Source organism: Rhipicephalus sanguineus, chromosome 4 (assembly GCF_013339695.2).
Source record: "Rhipicephalus sanguineus isolate Rsan-2018 chromosome 4, BIME_Rsan_1.4, whole genome shotgun sequence".
In the NCBI taxonomy this organism is placed as follows: domain Eukaryota; kingdom Metazoa; phylum Arthropoda; class Arachnida; order Ixodida; family Ixodidae; genus Rhipicephalus; species Rhipicephalus sanguineus.
Window position 1 is genome coordinate 165,841,651 of NC_051179.1, and position 27,699 is coordinate 165,869,349.

Genomic DNA, 27,699 nt, shown 5'->3' on the forward strand with positions numbered 1-27,699 from the left:
AGTCGCACGCGAGCATGCACGAACCTCTCAAGACGCAGCTCGGAATGAAATTGCAACAACCACGAAAATTCCAGGGTCGGATCTAAGAGGAACAGGGTACCGGTGCCCGTATACCCCCTCCCCCCTTTAATTTTCGACGACGGTAGCGGCGGCTGCTACGAGTGCCTGCACCCTAAAGCTTTACTGTACCCTAGAGTTACTGCAAATGTTACTTTTATGTGGCGGAGTTGCGCATCTGTTTTCGAAACGCCGCTAGCAATCGTGCACTGCAGAGAAGCTGATGCGCAGGCCGCCGCCGCTGCAAGCGAACCGGTTTGTACTCCCGTGCCACAGTCCCGAAAGGAGGCTTTCATAAAGGGACGCTTTTCACCAATACGAAGCACCGCCGCATGTTCCTTGTGTCCTTGTCTATTAGGCACCGTGGAACGCCGCACAGAAGCCTTCGCGGTAGGGATGTCCGAAAAGCAAATTTTAGGTTCGAAGCGAACAGTGATTACGTGGAATAATTTTGAATCGAATAGTTCGAATAGTATGTATCACACATTATATATAAAAAAATTAGCATAAATATTGTGGAGGCCCAACTAACCTGCACAGCGTTTTTTTTTAATTGGAACGAGGCATGTGCGACTGTCATTCTTTCTGCTGCAAGTAAACGCTACTAAACTAAGCGCTACGCTACTAAACGCTACGTTTAGTAGCGTTTAGTAGCATCAAATAGTAGCAGGATTTCAATTTCAGTAAGATGCAAGTGATAACCGATAAAATACGTCACACTTTAAAAATTACTATACATATAACATATTATAACATATAAGCCCGTATAACGAGCTTTTAAACTTAAAAAATGATCAGCGGCGTAGCCAAGGGGAGGGTTGGGGGTTTCAACCCCCCCCCCCGAAATTTTGCAATTTTGCTTGCGCATATATACACGCACACATACAAACACACGCGCGAACATACATAAAGTATGGTTGAACCCCCCCCCCCCCCGAAAAAGATTTCTGGCTACGCCCCTGAAAATGATTAATCTATGTCGGAGTAATATGCTAATTTAACCTTGAAGTGGGGCTTCGCGACATTGCGCAATTTTGTTGGTGAGGTGCTTTCACGGCATAGCACTTGCAGGCTGCAGTGAAACCACCTTCACAGGTGGGTTACATGCCGTCCAATGTACGCCTATTCGTTCATTATGAATACTTTGAAATTTCGGAACTTTAAATTCGTGTCGAAGCGAATTCGAATACTGTAATATTCCTTCGAACATTCCTAGTGCTCGAATATTCGCACATGCCTACTTCGCGGCAAACAGACGCAGACAGTCTGCCAGTATGTCAGGACGGCAGCAAAATATTGTCTACCCTCGTTGCTCGCGAGGGTAACATGCACAAAACAACAAATTTAACCACTCTCGGTTGACCTGAAAAAAAGGTTAAAGATTTAAACCGCTCACATAGAGAACAGTGCTAGTTGCACGCTCCCCAGGCCTTCTGTAAACGCATCGTGTCTGAAGAAAAAAAGATCACAGTTTCACCGCAAGCGCGAAGCAATGAATGCGAAGGCAACAAATTGTAATGTTATACGAAGGAAGGCTGGCTGCTAACTCTTTTGGATCCGATCTCGCGTAACTACACAAAACGTCAAAACGTTGGTGTAAGAGAATACGGCCGCTCCAGGGAGAGGTGCGCTTTTCGCAGTCTCTTCGCGTTGAGAGCGCGCGTAAAAGAGTATACGAGCCGTTTGCTGATGCCTGCGAGATAGCGAGCGCGCAAGCGATCGTGAACGCGCTTTTAGGATCAAAGTTCGCAGTTGCTGCTCAAGCACCCTCCCCCCCCCCCCCTCGCATCCCTCCATGCTCATTCAAGACGGGCGGGGCGTTTCGTTTCTGCTTGAGCAGCATTCGACGGCAGGTCTAACACGCGGGGGGATGTTATCGCATGCGCCCTCCGAGCGACGCAGATAGGCCAGCTCGTTTGATATCTGCATCAGCCGCGATCGTCCCCGCTGCTCGCGAGCTTTTACTCGCGGGTAGAACCTACGATGCGCGGTGGGATGGTATCAATTTGGACTTTATACCGAACATGACGGCGACGACAAAAACCCGTCGAGAGTGCCGATATAATTGCTATCGCAAGAAAAGTAGCCACGTGACGGTCTTTGGTTAGAAAATAACTTAACAGCGCAGTCAACTTTAAGACTTTTCGACTTTAGGACTTTCTTTTTCTTTAGGACTCCAGAACACTCTCTCTCTCTCTAAATAAAAATAAAGCAATATGTCCGTTGGCAGTTACGAACATGTACTCCCTATTTCCATATAATGAGAGCCATCTGTAAGTTCTACGTAGATCTTGTTCGTGGATCTCAAGGACAGTTTTTGCAGTGTAGGAGCTGGCGAGATGGATTCATATGCGTATATTAGATATTTTCAGTGGTAGTATAACGATGTTGAGCTGTTTTTGCGGGTATACAACTCTCTATGAACTTCTTGTTGAGAGAGAGGTAGAGAGAGAAATACCCATTATTAGGAACAGACACATTCTTTTGCAGTTTGGCAGTCTTCTCAGTCCAGAAAACTTCGCACCCTGGCAATCTCCGCGATCATTTGGACCAAGTTAAGACACAATCTGTAAAGCTGAGCTTTATCGCTGCTGGCTACCATATGATATGCAAGGTGAAGTAGGTTACCATGACCATGAAAGGTCACCATTCCGATTTTCCCTCCGCCGCGTCGGACGTCGCATCGCATGGAAAATCGTACCGTCTCTCTCGGCCTTCGAACGCTCTATTGACTGCTGGAACCAGGCCTGGCCATGAGACGGGCGACATCCGCAGTTCAAGCGTGAAAGCCGCGGAGCAAAAAGCAAGCAGCTCGAAGCGTCCCGCGGCAGACGCAGACGACGCGGAAAGCCGAAAGCAGACGACGCGGCGCGCCGATGTAGTTCTCCGTCGATGAGCCATGTTGCTCTCCAGTAGCCGGAGAACGTCGCAGAAATGGGTCTCGGTCGTATTCACCGAACAGCAAAGAACGGCTAACGTGCTCGAACGAAACCGCTTGCACACGGCAGCCTGAGAACGGCAAACGGCGAGCCGCCGTGCCGCTAGTGTGAGTGGGCCATAACAGACACCCTTTGCTGAGCGTTTACGATCCGCTGCGGTCAGACCTGCGCGTGCTAGCGATTTAGACACAAACGCGTAGAAGGAACTGTAGTGAGCGTGACGTCATTCACACAAAAACGCGCAAAATGAACTGTAGTGCGGGTCCGCAGAACGATCGTGCGAGTAGCGGAACGTAGAACGCTTCTCCCACGCCGCTTGTGAAGTCAATTGAGCGGAGCATGAAGGTGCGTCCACTTGGTTTAGCCGTCGGCTTGCCGCAAAGCGGAACGCGTCTCGTCAAGACGCCCTAGTCAAAAACGCGAAATCTATGCAGTTCTCTGCACTGCCTCCGGCCGCTATATCTGTGCGGAGCGGAGCGTAAGCGACTCTCAGCTATATATGTATAATAAAACGAACGCTTACGTTAGAAGGGATCACCGCGCAATGGGAAAGAAAGAAAGAATGAATGAAAGAAGGAAGGAAGGAAAGAAATAAAGCAAGAAAGAAAGAAAGAAGGAAAGAAAGAAACGAAGAAAGAAAGAAAAACAGTATATCGCTTGCCTTCATTTTCCCATTAGGTTAAGGGCTCCTGAATTTTTTTTAGTACCAAATTGTTCTATGCCAAGGTCTACCAAGACTTCACTGACGTATTTCCGGCACGCATATGACGTCGGCGAAATGCAAACTAACTAAAGCCGCTGAAACTTCGTAAAGTAGCGACATACATGTATAGAAGCGCGCCTCCTCTCTTTTCTCTCTCGTCCGCCCTCTCCGTGGCTGACGCCGTGTCGTTATTGGCCAAATGCCGTGACGTGGGACCGGGCGCAGCGTTCGTTTGTTTACAGCCGCCCTCGACTGCCATGTTTGATCTAGAAGCGTGGACTCGCTGGTGCACAACGCATGTTTTTACGGATACGCGCTTGTAATTCCGTGCGCGTTGTGCTGTGAAATATTCCTCACACAAGACGGACGTCGCTGCTGGTTGCCATGGATGGCTGCTGCGCCTTCTGATGTCAGAACAAGACTAGCAAAGGTAAAAAAGCTCATCATAATACCGTGCGGTGAACGCAACGAGTTGCGACGAAAGACTTGGTTGCACATAATGGGAAGAGAGAACTTGGAGCCGAAATTTTTTACTCGACTATGCGAGGTCAGCTGCGAGTCTCTCATACTGTAAGTATGCATCGAGGTTCGCGCAGTTTGATGCCCGCTCTAACGTCGTAGACATGCCGCAGTTAATTGTGCAGCACGTCGCCATCTCTCAGGCCCGTTTGATTGCTGTTTCTGCAGGGTCTTTGTTTTTCTTTCTTTGTCAGCAATACGTGGTAACGTTTTCTGCTTGACGTGATGCGCGGACTGGTTCGAGTTCGTGGTATTAGTTTGTGCGCACCTAGCATCATGCACGTGGACTGATGATCGACAATGTGATTTCGAAACTTCACAGATATGGCGCAGATCTTTTGAATGAACCAGCGCCGGAGGCGCTGAATAAACAAAGCTGGAGTGCGAAAACTCACATTCGGATTTATACTCTCCGTTGCTTTATGTTGCGTGCTCGTTGAATTCAGAGCACATAGCTTTCACTGGCTCTTTTTCGTTGACCAATCAGCCGGTGGACTAGCGATGCGAAGGTAGCTATAGCATAGCGGCGGCAGCCAAGCTGCTGTCATGAAAAGACGGAGACGTTGATGATTCCATGTCAGCCGAGAAAAACAGAAAAAAGAACGTTTGTTGCACGCATATATACAAACAAAGTGGAAAGGGGAAGGATGTGATAGAAAATAAGGAAAACGAACTTGGCGCATGCGCAATGACAGCGCGCACATAACGTGACGGTCTGACACCGCATTTACAACAGTAGCTATGCAAAGCGTGCGTGACCAACCGAGTCGCAGGGTGCTTTCATCGTTCAGGAACCTATATGTCCCATTTCGCGCCGAGGTTTACGGGCTACTTCGTGTGAAGGTTTATATACGCAAGTGAAGCTCTCGCGAAGGAAATGTTTACGGCGACACGCTAGTTTATACTGTCGCTTGCTCGTTCACTCAGCGACATAGTTTGTACGCCAAATACGTCTACAAGGCCCGCTTGAGCAATACGGTGGGTGCGTTAAATCACTTAACGAAACAACCAACGCTGTCCAAATATATTAACAATATTGATGTACGCCTTCTGGCGCATTATTAATGTGAAGGCTTTAGATGCCTCATCAAACGTTAAAACTGACCGTCGGCGATGGGCGGCGTCCACACGAGTGATCCAAAAGATCATCCCGCGAAGACGTCAAAATAGGACGCCATCATGACGTCACAGATCGCCAGAACTGGTGACGTCATGGCAACGCCAATATAACGTCCCCATGGCGTTACATAACGTGTCGTCACACGATGACATTACATGACATCGTCACTTTGCATTGCCTACGTGATCGTCGGGCCAATCACGGAGGCAATGCAAAACCAGGTGAGGTGGAGAAAGTTTTCGGAGGGATGCGGGGTAGGATCAATACGTCAACTGAAGAAGAACAAGAAGATGATTTCCGCCTTCGAGTCGTCTTAGGCGAGTGCATAAGGAACCCTTGCCTAAGCATCTGATGTCCAGAACTAGTTGATTTTCCGCGCGCAGTGACTTGAGTGACTGCAGTGCGTCTCGTGTGCTGAAATGTACCAATGAAAAAACTACCTTACTAATAATAAAACTACTCAATTTACCAATGAGAGCGAGCTCATGCTCTCTGCACATATTGTATGCCCTATGCAGCACTACAGAGAGCTGCATAGTTGCAGTTAATAAATGTGCGTAAGCCACTGGAGAGAAATTCCGTGTTCTAGAAGAAGATAAACGAACTCTACCTTGGTGCTCTTTTATGAATTTTTTTCATTGTTATGATTTTCCCGAATTCTATTTGCGAAAAGAAGTAGCCGGTGCTATCTAAAAGCATCAGCATTTCCTAAACAAAAATTTATTAAAAGAAAATATATGAAGAGTTAGATCGCTGGTGGGAATGCTAACAGCGCGCTGCCTGGCATGCAAGCGCTATCTCTGGGAAAAGGCGCCAGCTACGTACGAGCAATGTAGGTGGCGCCACGTTCGAAAAGAAGTGCGAGGGGGAAAAGACCGAGAGGAAACGAGAGCGGAGGAGCAGATTGTCGCTACTTTACGAAGTTTCAGCGTTTTTAAAGGGGTACGACACAAAATATCGCGGCTGAGATATCCTGCGGGATCGATTCCCATGAACATGCGTATATCATCTGCGAAATATCAACAGCGAACATAGCTTGCAAGGTATTTTACACAAATTTTGAAGTTTGTGTGCGCGATCGAGGACCGCCCCCCCCCCCCTGCCTCAAAAGTGACACACGGTGACCCTTACTGCCCTCACGACACCACGCTACAGTCAATACAACTAGTTATGATGACGTCATAGCCGTCATTGAACAGCGAAAGCTGTTGTGATATCACAACAAGGGCCGTTTTTTGGCGCCGTAGTAGTCCGCCGCCGGTGTCCGCCACCACTATTGCGCAGAATGACGAAAAATTGCATAGTGGCTCCATCCCTACTTGACAAAAATTATGATGATTTGTAGCGTAGTGGGTTCCTCGCAAGTGCACTTGTATTGGTTGCCAAGGAATCCCTTAAGGCTCCCATGATCCATGTCCTCAGGGTCTCAAAAAGGTTGGTCACTCTCGCTCTAACTCCCTTTCTCACGTCAACGTATGATATTGTTACGGAGAGGAAGTGAAGGGAGACAAAAACTGAAGATCCTGACTGGTGTGTGAGTGTGGTGGTCAGCCATCTTGACCCTTTTACCAATTCCTCTCCGTAAATGCATATTTTATATACTCAAACAACCGCGTATCATATTGGTGGAGGTGGTGGTACTGCAGCAGACAACGGAGCTCCGCAGCGGACGTCGCATCGACCTCCCAACCGTGGATAACGTTGAGCCTTCCGCATCAACGCCGCTGTCTCCATCAACGTCGCCATCACCACCACTTGTTTCGTACCACCTAAGGATCCCGGTACGTTCTGTGGGACCGATGGCGTCGACGTTGAAGACTGGTTGGTCATGTTTGACGCGTGAGTGTACCGAACAAATGGGATCCCACACTTCAGCTGGCCAGTGTGTTATTTTACTTGAGGAGCACTGCGAAGGTGTGGTACGAAAACAACGAAAAAGAACTCACTGGCTGGGGCCAATGCAAAGAAACGTTGCGAAAGGTATTTGGCAAACCCGCCGGCCGTCAGATCGCCGCCAAAAGGACTTGGCCTGCTGTGCCCAATCTTACACGAAATCGTACCTCTCCTATATTCAGGACGTGCTGGCTCTCTGCCGAAAGGCCGACAATGAGATGACGGAAGGTGAGAAGGTCGGACATGTGCTGGAGGGGATCGCCGACGACGCATTCAACATCCCGATGTACAAGGACTTTTCCACCGTGGATGCGATCACCAAAGAGTGTCTTCAGTTCGAGCAAGCAAAAAGCCGCCCCATTCAGCAACCGTTCGCCAGACTCCCAAATAAAGATGCCACGTCGGCGTGTGAAGAGCAGTCAACACCGCAACACCCGTCGCCGCCGGAAGAGCTCACAAAAATTATTCGTCGTGAACTGGAAGCGATGGCGCCCTCAACGTTCTACTCGCGCAGCACCGATGCCACCCTTGTTACCGTTCCTCTCGTTACCCCTGTTAGCGTTCGTCAGGAGCTGGACAATATCGGAGTGCATTCTGTGTGTTCTGTCGCGGCGCCCAGAGTCAGCGAACGCCCTTCTGCCACGTCCTCCTCAAACCGACGATTCTCTCCACGTTCTCGCAATGCGGCTGAGTGGCGAACTGCAGATGACCGCCCAATATGCTTTACCTGCCACCGTGTTGGACATATCGCCCGTTACTGCCGCAGCATATGGTCCTCGGCACTTCGTGCAACGACCAATATGACCCGTTTTCACGGTAATGCCCAACACTTTTCACCCGCTTCTGATTCCGACGCCGTTGACACTGCCTCCTCTTGGTACAGGAACACTTGGTACAGCCGCTTGCCTTCGCCACGTGGACACCCATCTCGTTCGCCGCAAACGCGCCGCCCATCGTCCCTTTCGCCAATGCCACGACGCCTATCGTCTCCCGTGGCTTGCGGCCGCACCATTGTGGAAAACTAAGAAATGGAGCCCCCGGAGGTGGTGCTGCATTGACGACTACGGCAGCAAATCCTCTCTGTACCCACTAGACGAAGTGTCATTGACGTTAAAGTAGACGGCGTACCTGTTCAAGAACTCGTCGACACTGAAGCGAACCTATCTGTAATGAGTTCAAGCCTACGCAGACGTTTAAAGAAAGTCCTCACACCAGCAGCTACACAAGTGCTCCGTGTGGCCGACGGCGGCACGACGATGGTTCTTGGTATGTGTACTGCTCGCTTAAGTATAGTCGGCCAACCTACTTCAGTCATCTTCGCCGTGATTGACCGCTGCCCTTACGACGTTATCCTTGGACTGGACTTTTTGTCAAATCACTCTGCTCTCATCGACTGCGCTACCCGCGTCCTTCAGCTAGAACTGCCTCAGCTCGTCGCTGCTTCCAACACTACCCCGCCGAGACTGCGTTCTCCTCAATATGTGCGTCTATCGCCTCAGGCAGCCACCTACGTCGTTTTGACCGCACAGCCGCAGGTTCCCGACGGTGAATATGTCCTCTATCCACTTGTTGACGTTCTTTTGAGCCGGAACGTTGCCGTTCCCCATACATTCGTGACTCACCAACAACCGTACTTCGCTACCACTTCTAAATTTCAGCTTGTGCCCTCAAGTACTTCCTCGTGGCATGTTCTTGGCCAACATATCTGATGCTGAGGAATTTAAAATTGCAACTCTCAGCGCCGAGACCGATTTACTTGCGCCTACTGTGACTAACAGCTCACCTTCTTTGCCGGATGATTTCTCGAAGATGATTGCACCGGACCTCAACCCTGCACAGGCCAATGACATCCGTCGCCTTCTCGCGTCGTACAGTGAGATGTTTGATCTTGATGACAGACCTCTAGGGCAAACGTCCGTCTTTCAACACCGTATAAACGCCGGTGACGCGAGTCCTATTCGTCGGCGCCCCTATCGTGTCTCCCACACTGAGCGCAGAGTGATCCAAACGGAAGTCCAAAAAATGCTCCGCAAAGGTTTCATCGAACCATCACACAATCCTTGGGCCTCCCCTGTCATCCTTGTAAAGAAAAAAAGAAAGTAGCTGGCGCTTCTGCGTTGACCATCACCACTTAAACAAGATCACACGAAAAGACGTATACCCGCTACCACGTATCGACGACGCGTTGGACTGTCTGCACGGAACTACGTAATTCTCGTCTATTGATCTTCGGTCCGGCTACTGGCAGATATCTGTCGATGCAATGTACCGCGAGAAGACTGCCTTCGTAACACCTGATAGTTTATACCGGTTAAAGGCATGCCCTTTGGCCTATGCAATGCTCCTGCGACATTAGAACGGATGATGGACTCTCTATAGCGAGGTTACAAGTGGTCTCCCTGTCTTTGTTACCTTGACGATGTGACCTTCGGCAGCCACCTGACGCGTCTCGCTGCAATTCTCGCAGTCTTGAGAACAACCTGGCTTCAACTGAGTTCCAAGAAATCCCAATTTGGCCGCCGTCAGATGACCGTACTGGGCGATCTCGCAAACGCTGACGGCGTCCAACCAGAAAGAGATTCTTTATTTGGGAAAATTAGGTGAATAGTGGGGGTAAGTGACGCAGTAACTGTCTCTCAGGCGAGGACACCACAACCGCGACACCTGGGGGAAAGGGGAGAAAAGTATAGGAGAAGTTAGAGTTATAGTGGAGGAGGAGGCCTGGGGGAGTTAAACACATCACTGGGGGGAGAGGGGGAAAAAGAAAAAAAAAAGGGGGGGGACACACGCGATAAACGCATGACTCGGAAAAAAAAAAAACACGGAAGTTCCGTTTGTTGGGGGCTTGGTCGGCGTGGTTCAGAGAAGACGGTCGGCCAGTTGCGCGGCTTCGATGTAGTTGAGGACCGCGCGCAGGGCAGGGCGCACGCGATGGGCTGATCCTACCGGGTGCAGAATGTCATCTACCGTGGCAGACGGAAGTCCCAGCTGCTTGAAGGCACGAGCGAGCGCTTCGCGGTGGGTGGAGAGGGCGGAGCAGGAAAGGAAGAGATGCGCCACGGTTTCCCTCTCTCCGCAGTCACTGCAGAGGGGCGAGGGCGCACCGCGGAGGCGGTGCCGGCGCTCAGCAGGCCAGACGGAACCTGTCCGCAGTGCGAGGAGGAGGGACCGCTCTTTCCTGGTCAGCACGTTTTCCGATAGAATGCGTGGTGGAGAGCCGGCGGCCGTGCGCTTGTCGGGGTGGTTTCGCACGAGCTCTCGCCAAAGGTTTCGGCGCGCTGAGTCCACGGAGTCCGCGCACGTTGTCAGTGGAACAGCTGGGTCGTGTGCTGTCTTTGCCAGGTCATCGGCAGCCTCGTTCCCTGCGATGCCAACGTGCGACGGTATCCACTGGAGAGCCACGTCGCATCCGTGTTCGCGCAGACTGTGGAGTGACCACGCCACACGTTGTGCGAGTGGGGGGGCGCGTTCCTCTTTGGCGAGCTGGCGGAGGGCTGACCTCGAGTCAGTGTAGATTGTCGCGCGTGTGACTTGCGGCGTTTCGCGGATGAGGTCGGCAGCAAGGTGTATTCCTACCAGCTCAGCCGTCGTGGAGGAGGCGCGGTAGGCGAGCCGGCATTGGCGCTTCAATGCCAGCTGTGGTGCCGCGCAGGCAGCGGCCGCAGAGTGGTCCCGAAGCACGGAGGCATCAGTGAAAAACTGTGTCCTTCCATCAAGGTCCTGGTCCATTCTGGCTGCGGCTTCCTGCGCGATAGCACAGGCCGGTGTGTTGCGCTTCGAGCGCACGCCTGAGAGCTCGAAGCCGATGGGGAGCGGCACTCTTTGGTGAGGGGGGGGCCACGGGGGAATCTCGGGTGCGGAGTCCACGACGATAGAGTCGAACGTGTCGAATAGTGTTCCGACACGCGAGTTGGGCAGTGCCCGCAACTGGGACAGGATGGCGGCCCCATCCGGTGCACGTTGGAGGCGCTCGAGGTGGTAGAGCGCGCGCAGTTCGCCTGTGAGTGACGCCGGCCAGGCGCCTGTCTCCGCGAGCGTGGCAGCCACTCTCGAACCGCGCGGGAGTCCGTGACACATGCGGAGAACTCGGCGATGGTCAGCGTCGATGGCACTCCACTGTATGGAGCGAAGGCTGCACAGAGGAAGCGCGTAATGCACTTTGGACATTGCCATGGCCTCGTAGATGTTCATCGCGAAGGAGGCCGGGCATCCGGCTCCTCGCGCGAGAATCCGTCGGACCGCACCCTCGACACGGCGTGCTTCACGTCTCACACGGCTCACCTCCAAGTTCCACTTTAGTCTATGGTCTATGGTGATACCAAGATAGCGGACGTGGGTTTTCCAGGGCAGCGGAACACCGTGGAGTGTTATGGGGCGGGTTGTACGCCGTTCACTGGCACGCGGGTGGACGAGGAGTGCCTCTGTTTTGGCGGCCGAGATGCGCAGTCCTATGCTGTCCAGGAACCCGGCGACGGCCTCTAGGGCGTTCTGGAGGCACTTACGCACCCTGGCGAGGCATCGGGTGGGGCCGCGCACATACAGGGCGATGTCGTCCGCGTAGGTGACCGCGTGCACATTGAAAGCGTCTTGTTTGGGAAGGCACTCGGTGAGCGGTGCTAGAACCAAGTTAAAAAGAAACGGGCTCAGCACGCTTCCTTGTGGCACTCCGGTGGTGACAGGGCGGCGCGTACTGTTCGCCTTCCCCACACGGACAGTCAGTGAGCGGTCCGCGAGGAAGGCTTCAATGTAGCGCAGGAGTTTGCCCTGCACACCAAGCGCACAGACCGCCTGGATGATCGTCGTGTGGGGGAGACAGTCAAAAGCTGACTGCACGTCGAGCAGAAGTAGCAGGGCTGTCTCCCGGTCGTGTAGCGCTTGTTCCAGGGTGCCAACAACCGCGGCAATCGCGTCAGCCGTGGCGCGAAGGGCGCGAAAGCCGCACTGTTGTGGAGGGAAGGTGCCGCTCGCAGTGGCTATCCATTGGAGGCGATGAAGCGCCATTGCCTCCATGGTTTTCCCCGGCACCGATGTCAGGGATATCGGCCGGTATGAGGCGAGGCTGCGCGGTGGCTTCCCGCGCTTCAAAACCGGCACGACCAACGCTGTACGCCAGGTATCCGGGAGGGAGCCGCTGTTGAAGACCTCGTTGAAGGCGACGAGCAAGAGTTGGCGCTGGTCGTCGTTGAGGTTCCGCAGCATGCTGTGTGTTATGCCGTCCGGCCCCGGCGCGCTGCGGTGACGTCTGCGGTTGAGCACACGAGCGAGTTCGTGCTCAGTGAACTCGGCGTCGCACAGGCAAGCGAGTTGCTGCGAGACGGCCGCGTCTGTCGGCGCAGAGGGCGATAAGGTCGGACGGTGGCCTCCGAGAGTGCCGGCACTCACGCTTGGAGGCGCAGGGAGGGCTGGGGTAAAAGCGTCTGCTAAGAGCTCTGAAAGTTCCAGCTCCGTGATGCCGCGGGCCACCGCAATCGCGAGCACAGGGTGGCGAGGGGCCCTTGGGTTGAGAAGTCCTCTCATGATGGGCCAGGCGCGATTACGGCGACGTGGATCGCTGAGAGACGAGCAGACGCCGGACCAGCTGTTGCGCCTGAGTCGCCGTGCCTGTCGTCTGCAGACCGCATCTATGCGATTGTGCACCGTCCAATGTTCGACACGGTCCGTGCGGGTCGCAATGCGCTGTGCACGTCGGCGAGCGGCGCGCAAATTCAGCAGCTTCACGTCAGGGCACGGGGAGCCGGCAGGCACAACACAGCGCGTTGTGGCTGAACGCGCGCACTCCGCTATGTGAGTGAAAAAGTCACTGGCGAGCGTTGGTTTGGCGCAAAGTTCACGAAAAACACGCCACCTCACGACACTGTACACGCGCTTCGCCCCGCGACTCGGGTGGCTGGGCGAGAGGGCGATGGGGTAATGGTCCGATCCGGCAGTGTCTGGGGCTCGTGTCCAGATGTACGAGCAGGACTGAGACACCAGTGCCAGATCGATCGTGGAGGGGCGTGTGTTGCGGCGCACAAACGTTGGCTCACCAGTGTTCAGAATGGAGAGACCTGTGGTGGCGATCGCGTCCGACAGGCACCGCCCGCGAAGGTCAGTCAGTCCGCAACCCCAGCTGTTGTGATGAGCGTTGAAGTCCCCACACACGATGCAGTCAACTGTCAGCGCCACGGCGAGGCGGGGGACAAACGCGTAATCACAACGGAGGTTCGGGCGGACGTAGACACACGCAACCGAAGTGTCCACACCACCCACACGCACTGTCACTGCGAGGCACTCCACTGCGTCATCACAGAAACGTTCACAGGGAATGCAGGTGTGCGCGAGGGCGGCGCGCACATACAGGGCAGTTCGGGGCGAGCCAGGGGGATGACCGGGGTCGGTGCAGGGCGCATCAGAGCAGTTGCTCAGCGCGCACGTCGTCGGTCCGCTGTAGCCGATGAAGTTGTGAAGCGTCAGGTCCTCGGCGCGCGCGTGCGTCTCCTGCAGGGCGAGAATGTCGAATTCATGCAGAGCTTTGTGCTCCGCAAGTTCGGCGTGTCGGCGGCGCAACGAGCGACAATTCCATTGCAGGATGCGCGGCCTGGAACGATTGCTGGGGTCCCTAGCCATGTTGGTTTAGGGCTTGTTGTGTGGCGAGAGCCGCGACGCACAGCGAGTGGGCAGGAGAGTTCGGCGGGAGAAACTCCAGCGCTGTTCTGACTGCTGCTGCGAGCACGGCGATCGCCGAATCGCGCCGAGCGCTCGCAGAGGGGTCGGCGGGAGTGGATGCTGGTAGCTCGTTGTCTGAGCTGCCTCCAGCGATGGAGGAGTACAGCAGCCCCTGCCTAGTTGGCTGGAAAACACGGGCCTGTTCGGAGGAGTTCTTCGCGGCGCCGTGTGTCTGCGCCACCTGGCTAGCGGTATCTCTCCTGGCCTGAGCGCGAGCCTCTGCGAGCTGCCGTTCCTTTTGCCAGCGAGGGCAGCGCGGTTCCGTGGCAATGTGCTTGCCACCACAAAAGAGGCATTTGGCCACCGGTGCTGTGCATTTCGACTGTTCGTGGTCTGCCCCACAGCGAAGACAGCGCCGGTCGAACGTGCAGGTGGTCTGGACGTGTCCGTACCGACCGCAGGAATCGCACTGAACAGGTCGCGGGCGTCGTGCTTTGACGGTTCGGCGCTGTTTGTACAGGGAGACCTCCGCGGGCGGTTTGGTGCCCTCAAAGCGAACGATGAGGTTCTTCCCTGAGCGCGAACACGCTGTTACAGGGAGATCGGACGCAATGTTTTTCCGTATATCGTCCTCCCCGAGAGCTGTGTCGACGCCGAAAATCATGCCGCTACAGGTGTTGTTGTTAGAGGCCCTCCTGGCGCGGACACTAATACCACAGATGTCTGTGATCGCGAGGAGGGGCTCGAGCGGGCTCCCGATGGGGACATCAGCGGCCACAACGTTCCGGCGAAAGTTTACGCGAACGCGCACGACACCGTCCACCGCGGCAAGGAGTGAAGAGATGGCCTCCTGTGTGGAGGTTCGAAAGTTCATCCTTCTGCTCCTTGGGCGGAATAGAGCCGTTTCCACAGGGCCTTTGGTGCTGGACGTGGGACGGGCCCTCTTCGGCGAGGGGCGTGGCTCAGCCGTGTTGGTGGCCGGAGGCTGTGGGGGTCCGTTTGGTTTCGCTTTCGCTTGTGGTGGGCCACGTGGTGGTGCGGGTACAAGCGGAGCGCAGAGGGGTGTGCCAGGAGGGGCGCCGGTGGAGGGAAGCGAGGGGAACGCATCATCCTCGTCGCTTACAGCCAGCGTGCCCATGACGCAACTCGGAATGCTGCCTCCTCCAGCGGCGTGCTGGGAGGGGGGCTGCTTCCCTTTCCTAGCGCTCTCCGTCGCCTGTTCGTCTGCTACAGTTGATTCCATGGTGTCAGTGGTGGCTGGGATGGGGACGAGGGTGGCCACCGCTGTCTTGGCTGTGCCGAGAGAGGAGGCTGCCTTTTTCTGAGGGGGCCTCGTGACATCAGCGGCTGCGGGAAAGGAGGGAAGAGGCGAACCGGCCAGGCGGGTTTCCTCTGAGCTGCTGTCTGCGGGAGGATCGGCGGGGTAGCAGGAAGGGGGCGCGGTGTGCTTCCAAGAAGGGGAAGTCTGTGGCGGGGGTGACCCGCGGCTGTTTGTCTCGCTCTCCTGCTGTGAGGGTGCGAACGTGATCTTGTCATGCTGTGTACAGCATTCCTCCCGGTTGCTGCTGCCTGTTGGCTCCAGAAGCGGGTTTTGGGGAGAGCGTTGCTTACTCTCTGGGTGCGTTTGCGACGAGGCTGGCGGCGAGAAAATGGCCGCGGTTGTCTGCTGGGCTGACTTTCCTGACAGGGATGAAGGGGTAGTGGGGGGTGCTGTCATGGCGCTCGCCTCACCCTTCCTGGCTTTGCCTGGCTGTGGTGCTTTCTTCGGGGCGGCCGGAGTCCTGGAGGCCTTTCGGGTGCGTGTGCGGGACACAGGCATGGTGTCCTTGCGTAGGAAGCTCGCCGCATCTTTTAGTTGCCGCGCGCGAGTGCGGTTGGTGCGGACTGGAGAGATGCGGGGAGGGCTGAGACGCCATGGCTCCTGAGTTGCTTGCTCGCGTACGAGGTTGGCAGCCTCTTTCATGAGGAGCTCGTACGTTTTCGAGTGGTTTAAATCACCACTCAGTGAGTAGCACGGGGGAAATCCCGGTGGAAGGTCGTCTGCCATCACGAAAGATGGATAGAAGATAGGCTATGGTGGGGGATCTACATTTGATGGCCTTGAAGCCCTAAGAAGGGCTGCGCACTGGGCGCGGTTCAAGAAAAAATAAGATAACAAACGCTCAGGCGCGCGTTAAATAACTCTGCATAAACAAAAATGACTGGGGAAAAGGAGAGATATTTACGCTGCTACGAGTAGCTGGTCCCACGACGGAGCTCCGCGAAAACGTGACCGACCTGAGTGGTGGCAAGGTGTCGGGCAACCAGATTCTGAAAAGGCCCGCGGCATTGAAAGCTTTCCTGTGCCCCGCTCTACTTCTGACGTGCAGAGATCCATGGGCCTATCATCTTACTTTCGTCGTTTTGTGAAAAACTTCGCCGACATTGCTAGGCCGCTAACAGATCTGCTGAAGAAGGACACGACATTCTCATGGGGGCCCTGAGCAGGCTCAAGCGTTCACCGCACCCATTGGCTTCTTGGGAGCGGTGAACGCTTGCCCACTTTGATCCACCTGCTCCAACAGAAGTCCGCACCGACGCCAGCGGGCAGATATCGGAGCAGTTCTCGATCAACGGCAGCACGGTCAGCAGAGCGTGATAGCTTACGCCAGTCACCTGCTCTCTTCCCCCGAGAGAAATTATTCCATTTTGTTTGGGCTGTCGCCAAGTTCCGGCCATACCTATTTGGCCGCATGTTCTCCGTCGTGCCGGACCACCGCGCTCTCTGCTGGCTCACATCTCTGAAGGACCCGACCGGGCGTCTTGGTCGCAGGGCTTTCCGGCTCGAGGAATTTTTGTTTACAGTCACGTGCAAGTCTGGACGTTTGCACAAGGATGCAGATTGTCTTTCTCGTCATCCGGCGGATCCTCCTGACCCCGCTGCGCATGATCCGGACAGCTGCGTAATGGCTTTTATTGCCGTGAGCGATATTCACACCCAACAACGTCGGGATGAGTCACTGCGCACCATCGTCGACGTCATCCAGTCTGGCAGCACCGACGCCGCATTCCGTATGTTAGTGCTGTTTAACGGCATCCTCTACCGCCGCAACGTCAGCATTGAAGGCCCTGAGCTCCTGCTTGTCGTTCTTCGCCATCTACGGCCCGTCATACTTGAACAACTTCACGACGCACCGACGGCGGGACATCTCAGAGTTTCGCGCACAAACAACCGCCTGTGACGTCGGTTATTCTGGCCTGGACTATACCGCTCCGTGCGTCGTTATGTTGCTACTTGCGACCTATGCCAACGCCGGAAAAGGCCTCCTGTGCCGGCTGCTTGATTTCTACAACCAATTGAAGTTCCCTCTGCACCAGTCCATCGCGTCGGCGTTGACCTCTTGGCCCTTTTCTGACGACGACTTTGGGAAATAAGTGGATTGCGTCGCTACAGAATATGCGACGCGTTACGCCTTCACGAAGGCCATGTCAACTAGTTGCGCCACTGACGTCGCGGATTTTCTTCTTCGCGACGTCGTCCTCTTCCAAGGTGGACCCCGACAGCTGCTGACGGCCGCGGCCGCTCTTTCTTGTCCAGAGCTGTCGACGACCTCCTTCGGTCTTGTGCCACAGAGCACAAGCTGTCTACCTCCTCCCATCCACAAACTAATGGACTTACTGAACGTCTTAACTGCACACTCACAGAGGTGCTTGCGATGTACGTCTCTCAAGATCATCGCGACTGGGACGCCACGTTGGCCTATGTGACTTCTGCATATAATTCCTCTCGACATGACACCACGGGATTTTCACCTATTTATCTTTTGTATGGTCGCGACCACATATTGCCGTTTGACATCTTCTTGCCTTCCGCGCCACGTGCTACGATGTACGCTCACTACGCCAATGACCGGGCTCACATGGCTCGTCAAGTCGCCCGATCTTGTCGCGCCACGTCGCAGGATATGCAGAGCCCGCTATGACCACCGGCATCGTAATATGAAGTTTGCCCCAGATGATTGGGTGCTCCTTTGTTCACCATGCCGCCGTGTAGCGCTCTCCGAGAAACTCCTGCCCCGCTACACAGGACCTCACCAAGTCTTGCGTCAAGCTAGCGACGTGAATTACGAGATTGTGCCGTTGCACTTCGATTCGCCAAGTCCGCCAGCTGTTGACTTTGTGCATGTTTCGCGGATGAAGCCCCACTTCGCTCGCACTACATCGCCGGACCTGCGCCGAGACGGCACTACAACGCCCGGGGGTCTTGTTACGGAGAGGAAGTGAAGGAAGACAAAGGCCTAAAGAGCCTGACTGGCGCGCGAGTGTGGTGATCAGCCATGTTGACTCTTTTACCAATTCCTCTCTGTAAATACATATTTTATATACTCAAACAACCCCGTATCAATATAAAGCGTGGTGGAATAAGGACCGGGCGGGATACAATGCGAATTACGTAACTAGTGGGTCGTTTAAAGCTTCCAACCCATTACAAAGGGATAAGCCATAATTATTTATCGTCATAAACCATCGCATAGACAAAGTGCAGATAATGCCTTACAGATGGTACCTCGCTTCTCCGCAGAATGACGAGTACTGTCGTTGTGGGTGCTTCCAAACTTCACAAAAATTACGATTTGTGTTGTAGTGGGTACGTTGCTAGTGTGCTTGTATTGGTAACCACAAGAGTGTCTATAACGGGCTCTAGAAATGCCGCTCTTCAAGCTTTCGCTGTAACTGTGCTGCGCTTTCCGTGCAGCCCTGGCGTTTGTTTTTGTTTTGTTCGTAATTTACTTCTTGAAGTGCCCTTCACTAGATGACATGAGAAATTCTAGTTAGCCGCTGGACGTTACGTGTACAATGAAGAGCGTTTTACCATAATAATTTTTAAATTTGGTTAATTACGAGCCGCGAGGCCATGATGTGAGGAGGCAAGCTTGAAACCCTTGCCACTCGCTCCGTGAAGCCTTCGCAAGCCAAATTCCTTCCCTGCCCTCTTTGGTATCGGAGCAACTCGAAGCCGGATCATCACACGACGCAGAAGCATCAACGCGCAAGGTCACGTGCGCCTGACGTGCCGGAGCCAGGTTGTCCACGCGACCGGTGTTGAGTACTGACTGTTTCTGTTGGGTGGATCCCTGAGTGCGCACACGTGGGGAGAGGCTGGCACGGACCGTCTATTTATACTGCGATACACGGCGCCGCACCACTGGAACTCCTCTAAGGGAGAATGAACGAAAAACGTGCCAGGTGTGCCAGCGCTGGCATCACCACGACGCGGGAACGGCAAGAAGAAGAACGCATGAGAATTGGAGGCAGCTTAATTTCGCATCCCAATGCGATTCGAATTAAAACAAGAATAATGAAAATGCGCGCAGGTTCTGTTTCTGTGTTCTAATATATCTATGAACTTTCATTCATCTATTCAATAGCTGATTGCACAGATTACGCCTCGAATAATCCTCGCTGTTAAACGTCCTACTGTGAGCTATGTCAGAGGATAATTGTTTACGTAGAGGAGCGACGTCAGGGTACACATAATTACGCAGGACCATCCCTTGTTGTACGTCACCCCCTCCATGTTGGGGCGCGCGTGCGTGACATGAAGGGCAAGGCGCGTTCATTTGGAATTTCCGCTCTTTCCGCGGCACCTAGTGTTGCAAATTTTGGCAGACGTGATCGTGAGCGCCCAACGCATGCATTACATTGTCACTTTGAAGTGCTTCAACCTGGTGAGGAGCCTTTTAAGGTGTTTACTGGCAGAAGAGAAATTGACCCTGCGCGATTAGACCCGGCCAATACGAGGCATTTTCCCTTCTGGTCTTTTGGTGTTCTGGTTATCTGCGCCTTTGCTGCCCTTCTCAGCCAAGCCGAAAAGAAAAAGGCACAAGGTGTGTGTTTTTGGACCGTGGACACTAGACTCAACATGCTAGACAATAAAAGGAGAGACCGTATTCTGCGAATGATGCGAAACAAATGACAATTACATGGCTATCTGCAACCATTCGCGCCTTTGTGCCAGGAGATCCCGATATTTTCTTTGACATTGGGACCTCCTTATATATACTAAACACATGTAATGTTTCTGTATTTCTATCAGTAAAACTGTGATCATAAACAAGAACATTTTTCGCTTTTCTGTCGTAGATACAATTCCCGCACTTTTTTATTTGAAGTTGCTTGAACTTATATAAAAATTTTATTGTGCCTATATTTAGGACTTTGCAGGCCTAAAACGGCGCTTTGCCTGCGTACATTTGGCGCCTAAAACGCGCTTCTTGGTGCCTAAAAATCCGGCCTCTAGTCAGGACACTAACGAGCGCCGATAGGGAGCGATTTGGCGACGACGCAGTTAGAACATCTCGATTCCAGCGAGGAAGGCTGGACGCGCTAGCATCGTGGAGTCGCCCTAGACGCAGTTACGTTCTTTGCCTTTCGCTTCGTGTTAGTATGTGACTGCTCGTTGTATAGGTAGTGCAGCTTTCACATGCGCCAACAGTGTTTCTCAGCCGCCTACTGCTTCGAGTGTGAAAGCACCGACAAATAAAAGTGCTGCAATAAGGGTTGCAGAAAGGCAACGATGTCGACGCGCGAATGCCGTGCCTTCGTGGAGGGAGACTGAGGCCAGCGGTACGTGGAACGCCTTCGCACGTTCGCAGCTCAAGCTACGAATCCCTGCCTCCCGTGTTGCTAAAGCGCAGTATCGTAGTGTATTCGAGACCCCGCAGTCCAGCTTTACAGTCTGACTGCAGCGACGGAACACGCAACCTAGCGATTAAAAAATAAATTTTGAGAAGGATCTGCAAAAGTGGGCGTAACGTTGTCGGGCTAGAGGAGGGACGCGCGCGCGCGTCTCATTTTCGTTGTGACGCTAGCGGCAAATGCTAGCGACCTTGACACGTCCGCTGAGAGCTTCGTAGATCCCTCTGGCCTGTGGACGGTGCCCATTACTCGGGAGCGCGAACCATGCCGCGTCCCTCCACAATTAACGACGCTTTGAAGAAGTACATATCCAATACCAGTGTTTATTATGTCCTTGTTGATGCCATCTTTGCGCAGGATTTACGATATGCTGTGTCCAGGTATGTGTTAACAACTTCAGTTACCACAGCGGGTATATCATGACCACGGGTGTTAGTCGTCGCGATGGAGATGTGCCACTAGGCGGCAACGTGGGTGCATCCACGTCGACCGGTGCTATAGCTGCGAAACACCAATAGAAAATGTACAGGCCGACCTCTCTGCCTTCAAATAAATTGTCTCTCTCTCTCTACACGCTCTGATAGATCAATGCACAATAAAGAATCAACTACTTCTGTGAAGACATGTTTCACTTTGTGTTATACCGATCCCTACGACGGAGGGATCGGTATAACACATGTTTTCTGTGTATTCTTTCCATGTTTCGTTTGTGTCTTCCCCCATCGATAGATGCTTTCCTGGCATGGTAATATCCTGATTTGTTTGGACTTAACTGTGTTGAAGATAACTCTTTTCGAGTTGTCCTTTTCCGTTTTCGATTTGTTTGCACTGTGCGCTTAAATAATCTTCCTCTTCTATCCTTGACTGTTTTTAAACTTTGGCATTAAAGACATTGCGTATGGTTTTTCACCATCCGCCTTCCTACGAACAGTGCTTAAATAAGGTGTTCAATGAAAAGTGATTCAATAAGAGTGAAAGCAAATGATTGTTGTTGAGCCATTGCCACGATAATATGTTAACACATATCTGAACATAAGCATTCATTACGTTTTCAAGCAAGCATAAATCAACCACTTCATCAAAACATCATTAAGTGGACGCTTTCTGGAGGCCTGTAAATAAGAGCGTTTTGGTAAAGTTTTCATCGAAGCTTTTCTCTGTTGGTGTCTTTTACATATGCAGGAAACAGATGCCTTGCACACTTCTTGCGTAGCTACACATGTTGCAACTTAAGCTAGTTTCCATAAACGTCTATGAAGTGTTCACTTTTAGAGTAGTACTAGAAAGCAAAATAGCATCAAGAAAGTTAGGCTAATAGCGAATCGCATTTCTCGCCTATTACAAGAAAACATTTACAAGGCACATCCTAACCAACTAATTAAATATAGCCTTTTCTATTCTTGCATGAAAATTTGTATGGAATAAGAACGATGCAAAATATCTGAAATGAATTCTTACCTGGAGCTAAACATTTACCAATGTTAGGAAACATCCGGGTGCATGCTTCAGAACTGATTCCGGTGGCAAGATATATTGTGATATGATGACGATCAGGAAATATGTTAAATCGTTTTCTCAGAATTTTACAACTAGTCGTCAAGCACTGCACACTCGTTAATTTTGCAACATCGCATGTTGAATATATGGCATTGTTTTCAGCTTTCTACATTAAAAAAACGCATACAGCGCTACTCCAGCCGTTTCGCACTAGATAGTGAGCGTATTAGGACCATAATTAGTCGCGAGGCCACAGCAAGAGTTATATAAATATAGATACTATATATAAATATATAAATATAGATACTAATATATTCAGGGCTTTCGCATGCCAAAGCCACAGTATGATTATGAGGCACGCCGTAGTGGAAGGCTCCGGCAATTTCGACCACCGGTGTTCTTCAACGTGCATCTATATCTAGGTACACGGGCCTCTAGCATTTTGCCTCTATCTAAATATCGAATCCTCAGTATGCAGTCATTCCATTTGAACACTCACAAGAAACGAAAAGAAACGTGTATGAAATAGTTCGTTAACGCTGACAAGAGAAGGTTGTCACCCTGGCATATCTGAACAAGTGACTGAAAGAGGAATGACAAATGCTCCAAGGTGAATAATACTTGCCCACGGCTGCCATGGCCCCCTTGGGCAGGTTCCCAAGCTCGATGCAGCGGCCTCGCCAGTAAGCGCACTGTAAGACCTGCGCAGCACTCAGGCAGCCATCAGCGTACGCGCAAACAATCTCTCCTGTTGAGTGTCCTACAACACCGTCGGCATGAATTCCCAAAGAGCAGAGCGTATCCACTAAGGCCACCTGCGAATGCAATAAGAGGCAATATAGCTTTGTTCTAAGATATATATTCTCTACACACTTGCCGTCAATCTTCGCTACAATACCGACAAATTTACATTAGTTCAAATAAGTACCGAGATGAGTTGTCAGGTACAGACGAAACTGTATGAAAGTGGTTTTGGTACTAACGGAAAGTGATGTTCGAAATTTGAGCTGTCTCCGCTTGACTCTTTCGATAAACCTTCATGGCTAGTTAGTCATCCATTGCAATGCTAGGTATACAAGCTAAATCTAGGCAACGTATTAAGCTGGTATAGCCAACAATTTTGGGATCAACTGTACAGTGTTCAATCTTGACAATTTTTGAGACCGTCTCAAGTCGGACAAAAATTGCTGGCTGTCGAAGCTGGTAGTATTGTTGAGCTTAATGTGGCCTTGATGCGCAAAGGTTTTTCTAAAACCTTTCGAGCTACGGCACACTAATGTAATTCTGAATACGCAAAACGTGTAACGCACTGTCGTCACTGCAGTGAACTGATGTAAGGGCAGAGATATGACATTGAACATACCTGCACAGCCACAATTGAGAGATGAGTCCAGCTTTTTTCGTCTGTAGTCTCGCTGGTCAAAAGGTGGATAAGGTCTAGGCCGTATGGCCGTAGGAAGTGGTGTGATTTCTGAATCGAACGAGCAAATGGGTCAAACTGCATCATCTGCGTTGCCATGCCACCCCACTGGCAGCCTATGCCCGGGAAGATGAACCACAGGAACCGCCTTTCTGAAGGAGAACATGAGGACACTTTGATGGCCTTGTTTCCGGAGGCGTCCACAGGCACAATAACGAAACCACGACAGGGAAATTTTCTGATGCTGGGCTGTCCAACTTCGTTCAGCAGAGCATACGCAGAGTCTGGGTATGGTCCTTCGTCTTCTACACGATTCAAGGTTCTCTGGAAAGACCGAGGAAACCCAATATGCAACAGAACACGTTCAAATAAAATTAACAGTCGTCGTCTCCGTAAAACTTCTTTCAGCGTTTATTGCCAAGCTGGGTACATTTAGTCTGTCACGTAAAATTTTCCGTGTAGGGGCAGTGGAAGTTAATGCTAAAACGCCCGTAAATGTTTCATGCTGTCATCCGGCATTGCTTCTATGAAACCCCCCGCCACGGTGGTTATGGCGCTCGACTGCTGACTCGAAGGTCGCGGAACGGAATCCCAGCCACGGCGGCCGCATTTTCGATGGAAGCGGAGAAAATGTTTGAGGCCTGTTTACTTAGATTTAGGGGCACATTAATAAACTCCAGGTGCTCGAAATTTTCGGAGCCCTTTACTACGGCGTCCCTCATAATGATATCGTGCTTTTTGAACGTTAAACCCCAAACACGAAAGTAAAACATGTCCTTATCGAAGTAGTTGAATGTTTACTGTGCAATAATATAAGAGAGCATGCACGATGTCTTGGTGTTTGGCAGCTATAGCACCGTTTAATGTGGATGCACCCTCATTGACGCGTGGTGGTACATTTCCATACTGACGACTAACGTCCATGATCAATGATTTGTAGCGCCACCGACATCGACGGGATGGCACAGTGAAGAAAGAAGACGTCGGACGTGACCTCGTGCGGCGCGGTAGCAAGGCTGGCGCGAGGGGCGCAGAAAAATAAAGAAAAAGTTAGTTGGTTTTAGGCTTCGGCGCTAGACGGACGTGTCGAGTCGTTTTCTTATGTGTGCTCCACAAATTGGTGACCCGGACGTTTGGATCAAGTAGCAACTTGTCCGCAACACGAAACAAAAAGACGTGGAGCCATGTCAACCACCGGCAACGAACGCCAGCAAGCCTCGACCAACTCGGCCAACGCCGAGACCTCTTCAACCGCTGCGGTTATTTCGAACACCATCCGACTGCCAGAGTTCTGGGAACGGAACCCCTCGGCGTGGTTCATCCAAGCAGAGGCCCGTTTTGAACTGTCGCGGATTACGTCCCAGACTCGCAAGTACCTCCTCGTGGTCGACGCGCTTCCAGCGGCCGTCATCGACGAGATTTCCGACCTCCTCCATTCGTTCGCGCACGACCTGCCAGAGTCGCCTTACGACGTAATTAAGGCTGCTATACTGGACCGCACGGCTATGTCTGCTCGGCCCACGCGTTTCCACTACGGACAGCACCTTCGTCCGTGAGCTATTCCTATTCCGTGAGCTATTCCTTATGGCACAGTGAAGAAAGAAGAGGTCGGACGTGACCTCGTGCGGCGCGGTAGCAAGGCTGGCGCGAGGGGCGCAGAAAAATAAAGAAAAAGTTAGTTGGTTTTAGGCTTCGGCGCTAGACGGACGTGTCGAGTCGTTTTCTTATGTGTGCTCCACAGATTAAACAAACCCTTGTGGTAGCTGTAGTAGTTCAAGGTGAGAACATAATCGGAGAAAGCGGTGTGACAGTCAGAAGAGCGTCGCTGATTGTACACAGAACTTGGGTTAAGGTCACTATCCCGCGGCGTGTTAAAGAGTTATTGAACACCACGGCCGGACTAGAGGGAAACGCAACGCACGTCATATCTCCCCCGTAGCCCGGCCGCGGTTTTTTTTTTCGGGGCGAGCGTAAGCAGGGAACGCACTGTCATAGGTCTCGTGCGCTGCTGTTTCAAATCGGACATGCAGCGCCACTGCGGCGGCTGCTGGCAAAATGCCCCTGTTCCCTCCGCACAGCCGCGTTTGGCCGCAGCAGGTTCGAAATGGCCCCTACAGCGCAAGCGTGAGTGCGCGGCGAAAAAAGTCAACTTTTATCTGCTCTTGCGAGTTCGCATGTCATAACAGGTAGAAGAGCACGGGCGGCAAACTGCCGAAGGCGCCATTTTATCATTTTCCATGGAAGTCGTACGAGGCTGGTCGGCGACAACGGTTTCCCATGGCTTCCCACGGTTTCTTTCGTTTCCTATCCAAGTCACTGGCGTAATCAGCGGGATTCAACCCCCCGCCCCCCACCCGCTCATTTTTTTTGCATGTGTATGAATACACGAACACATACAAACGCACGCACGAACATACAAGAAGTATGTTTCAACCCCACCGAAAAAAAATTTCTGGCTACGCTACTGCTCCATGTAATATTGGCACATTGTTGGTTTCCTTGTTCTTTTTATTATTGTTAGCCTGAACTGCGGTTTGTGGGAAACATTGCGAGGCAGAGCAGTACTCTGCAGTGCCCACTTTGTCGGCTGTACACGACTGTCGGGCTGAGGGGTCTTCGGATCGGCTTTGTGATCGGAAGAACTAGACGAAAAACACAGTTGCACGTGCTCAGAAATATAATTTAGCAAAATGTTCGACGTACTAACAGCGCTAGAAACCTAAGAGACGGGCACTTCATGCAGTCTCTATCTTTTACAGCGAAAGCTGTTATGAGATCACAACAAGGGCCGTTTTTGGCACCGTGGTTGTCTGCCGCCGCCGCCGCCGGTGTCCGTAACCACTATCGCTCAAAATAAGGAAAAAACGAAATAAGAAAAAAATTCCAGCATGGATTGAGGTTCAAACGTGGCCTTCTGCGCGGGAGCCCAGTGTCCCACCTCAGAGCCATGCCGGTGCATGAAATTGCTTCGCAAAAAGACCCTATACAGGCTTCATGTCGAGAAGGAACCACATTAACACATGTAATGTAGCGTGGTAGAAGAGTAAAATAACGTTCCCCGTACACAGCTTCCAGCTAGGTGCCGGGAAGGAAACAGGGACAAAATGCGCTAAGTGGGCACATTGGCGCTGCGCACTCGGAAAGCGGTGGCGCCATCAACTGAGCGCACGAGGCCTATAGCCAGGCGAGGCTGGCTCGCGTCGCAGAGCTATTTTTGGTATGGATGGATGCTATGATCGACGCCGACGCATGGGCTAAGGTCGCCACCTTGCCGTGTGTTAACGCGTTGACAATATTGCACTTCTGCTTTAGGATACACGCCGATTGGGACGGATGCGTAGCAACGACTCGTTGTAGGAGCTATAGCGGAGGCCACGGTCGTGATGCATTACTTCACTTTGCCACTCCCAGAGGGCGACATTACCCCTCCGACCAAGAGCACTGGACAGCTAAATATGAGATATAAAAGCCGTATTTGTAAAGCCTGCAGCGCGTGTGACCGTGGCGGAATGGATAGCGTGCCCGACATCTGTTGTGGACATAGATGTGATGGCTTCGACTCCTGTTGAAGGAACGTTCTTTCGTTGCCATCTGATCGTGTGCACTTTTTGGACGGCATTTCCGTGATGGACATACGTCACTGAATTCTTGGCGGATCCCAGCATAAAACATTTTCGAGTTAAAAAAAAAACTTCCAGCAGGGGATACGTATACTTTTATAGCACAGTTTTGCCGGCAGAATTTCGGAACAAAATGTGGTAGCCCAGATCGGTCGTTTATCTTTATGAAGTATATCTATATCTAGCAAGCATAATTGTGCATTTAAACTTTCCACGTTCCTTTCGCTAAGCAAACTCTGTTATTGTTATTGCGTAAGCCTACTCACCACCAAGGATTCCTCGCACCTGCCTGCGAAGAGAACAAGCCTCGGAAGCTGCGGATTTTTTCGCTGAAGAATGTCGATGTCATGTCCGCATGTGCCGTCGTTGCACTGAAGGATTGCGTGAACGTTCGCGCCGCCGAAACCATAGGAACTAATTCCAACTGGACCTTCCGGTAAGGGTGTCGGCACGCTTACAACTTCAATGCTGCCATCCAGTAGCGATGGGATGCGTGAGTTTGGTTCTTTGAAGTGCAAGTTTGGGGCGATGATGCCAGTCTCGAAGGCCAGGATGACCTTGGCTATGGAGACAATGCCTGGAAGTATGGGACAAGATTACGCATATGC

General features: G+C 52.2%; 1 protein-coding gene across 1 annotated transcript in view; it reads right to left on the reverse strand.

Moving 5' to 3' along the window:
* The window catches only part of LOC119391816 (fatty acid synthase), a 169,801-nt gene that overhangs the window by 67,035 nt on the left and 75,067 nt on the right, over window positions 1–27,699 (reverse strand). The window contains exons 6-8 of the mRNA XM_049415410.1: window positions 27,358–27,668; window positions 23,415–23,795; window positions 22,677–22,866 (exon numbers count right to left, since the gene is read on the reverse strand). Of these exons, the coding sequence (XP_049271367.1) occupies window positions 22,677–22,866; window positions 23,415–23,795; window positions 27,358–27,668 (882 nt within the window). The remainder of the gene's footprint in view (window positions 1–22,676; window positions 22,867–23,414; window positions 23,796–27,357; window positions 27,669–27,699) is intronic.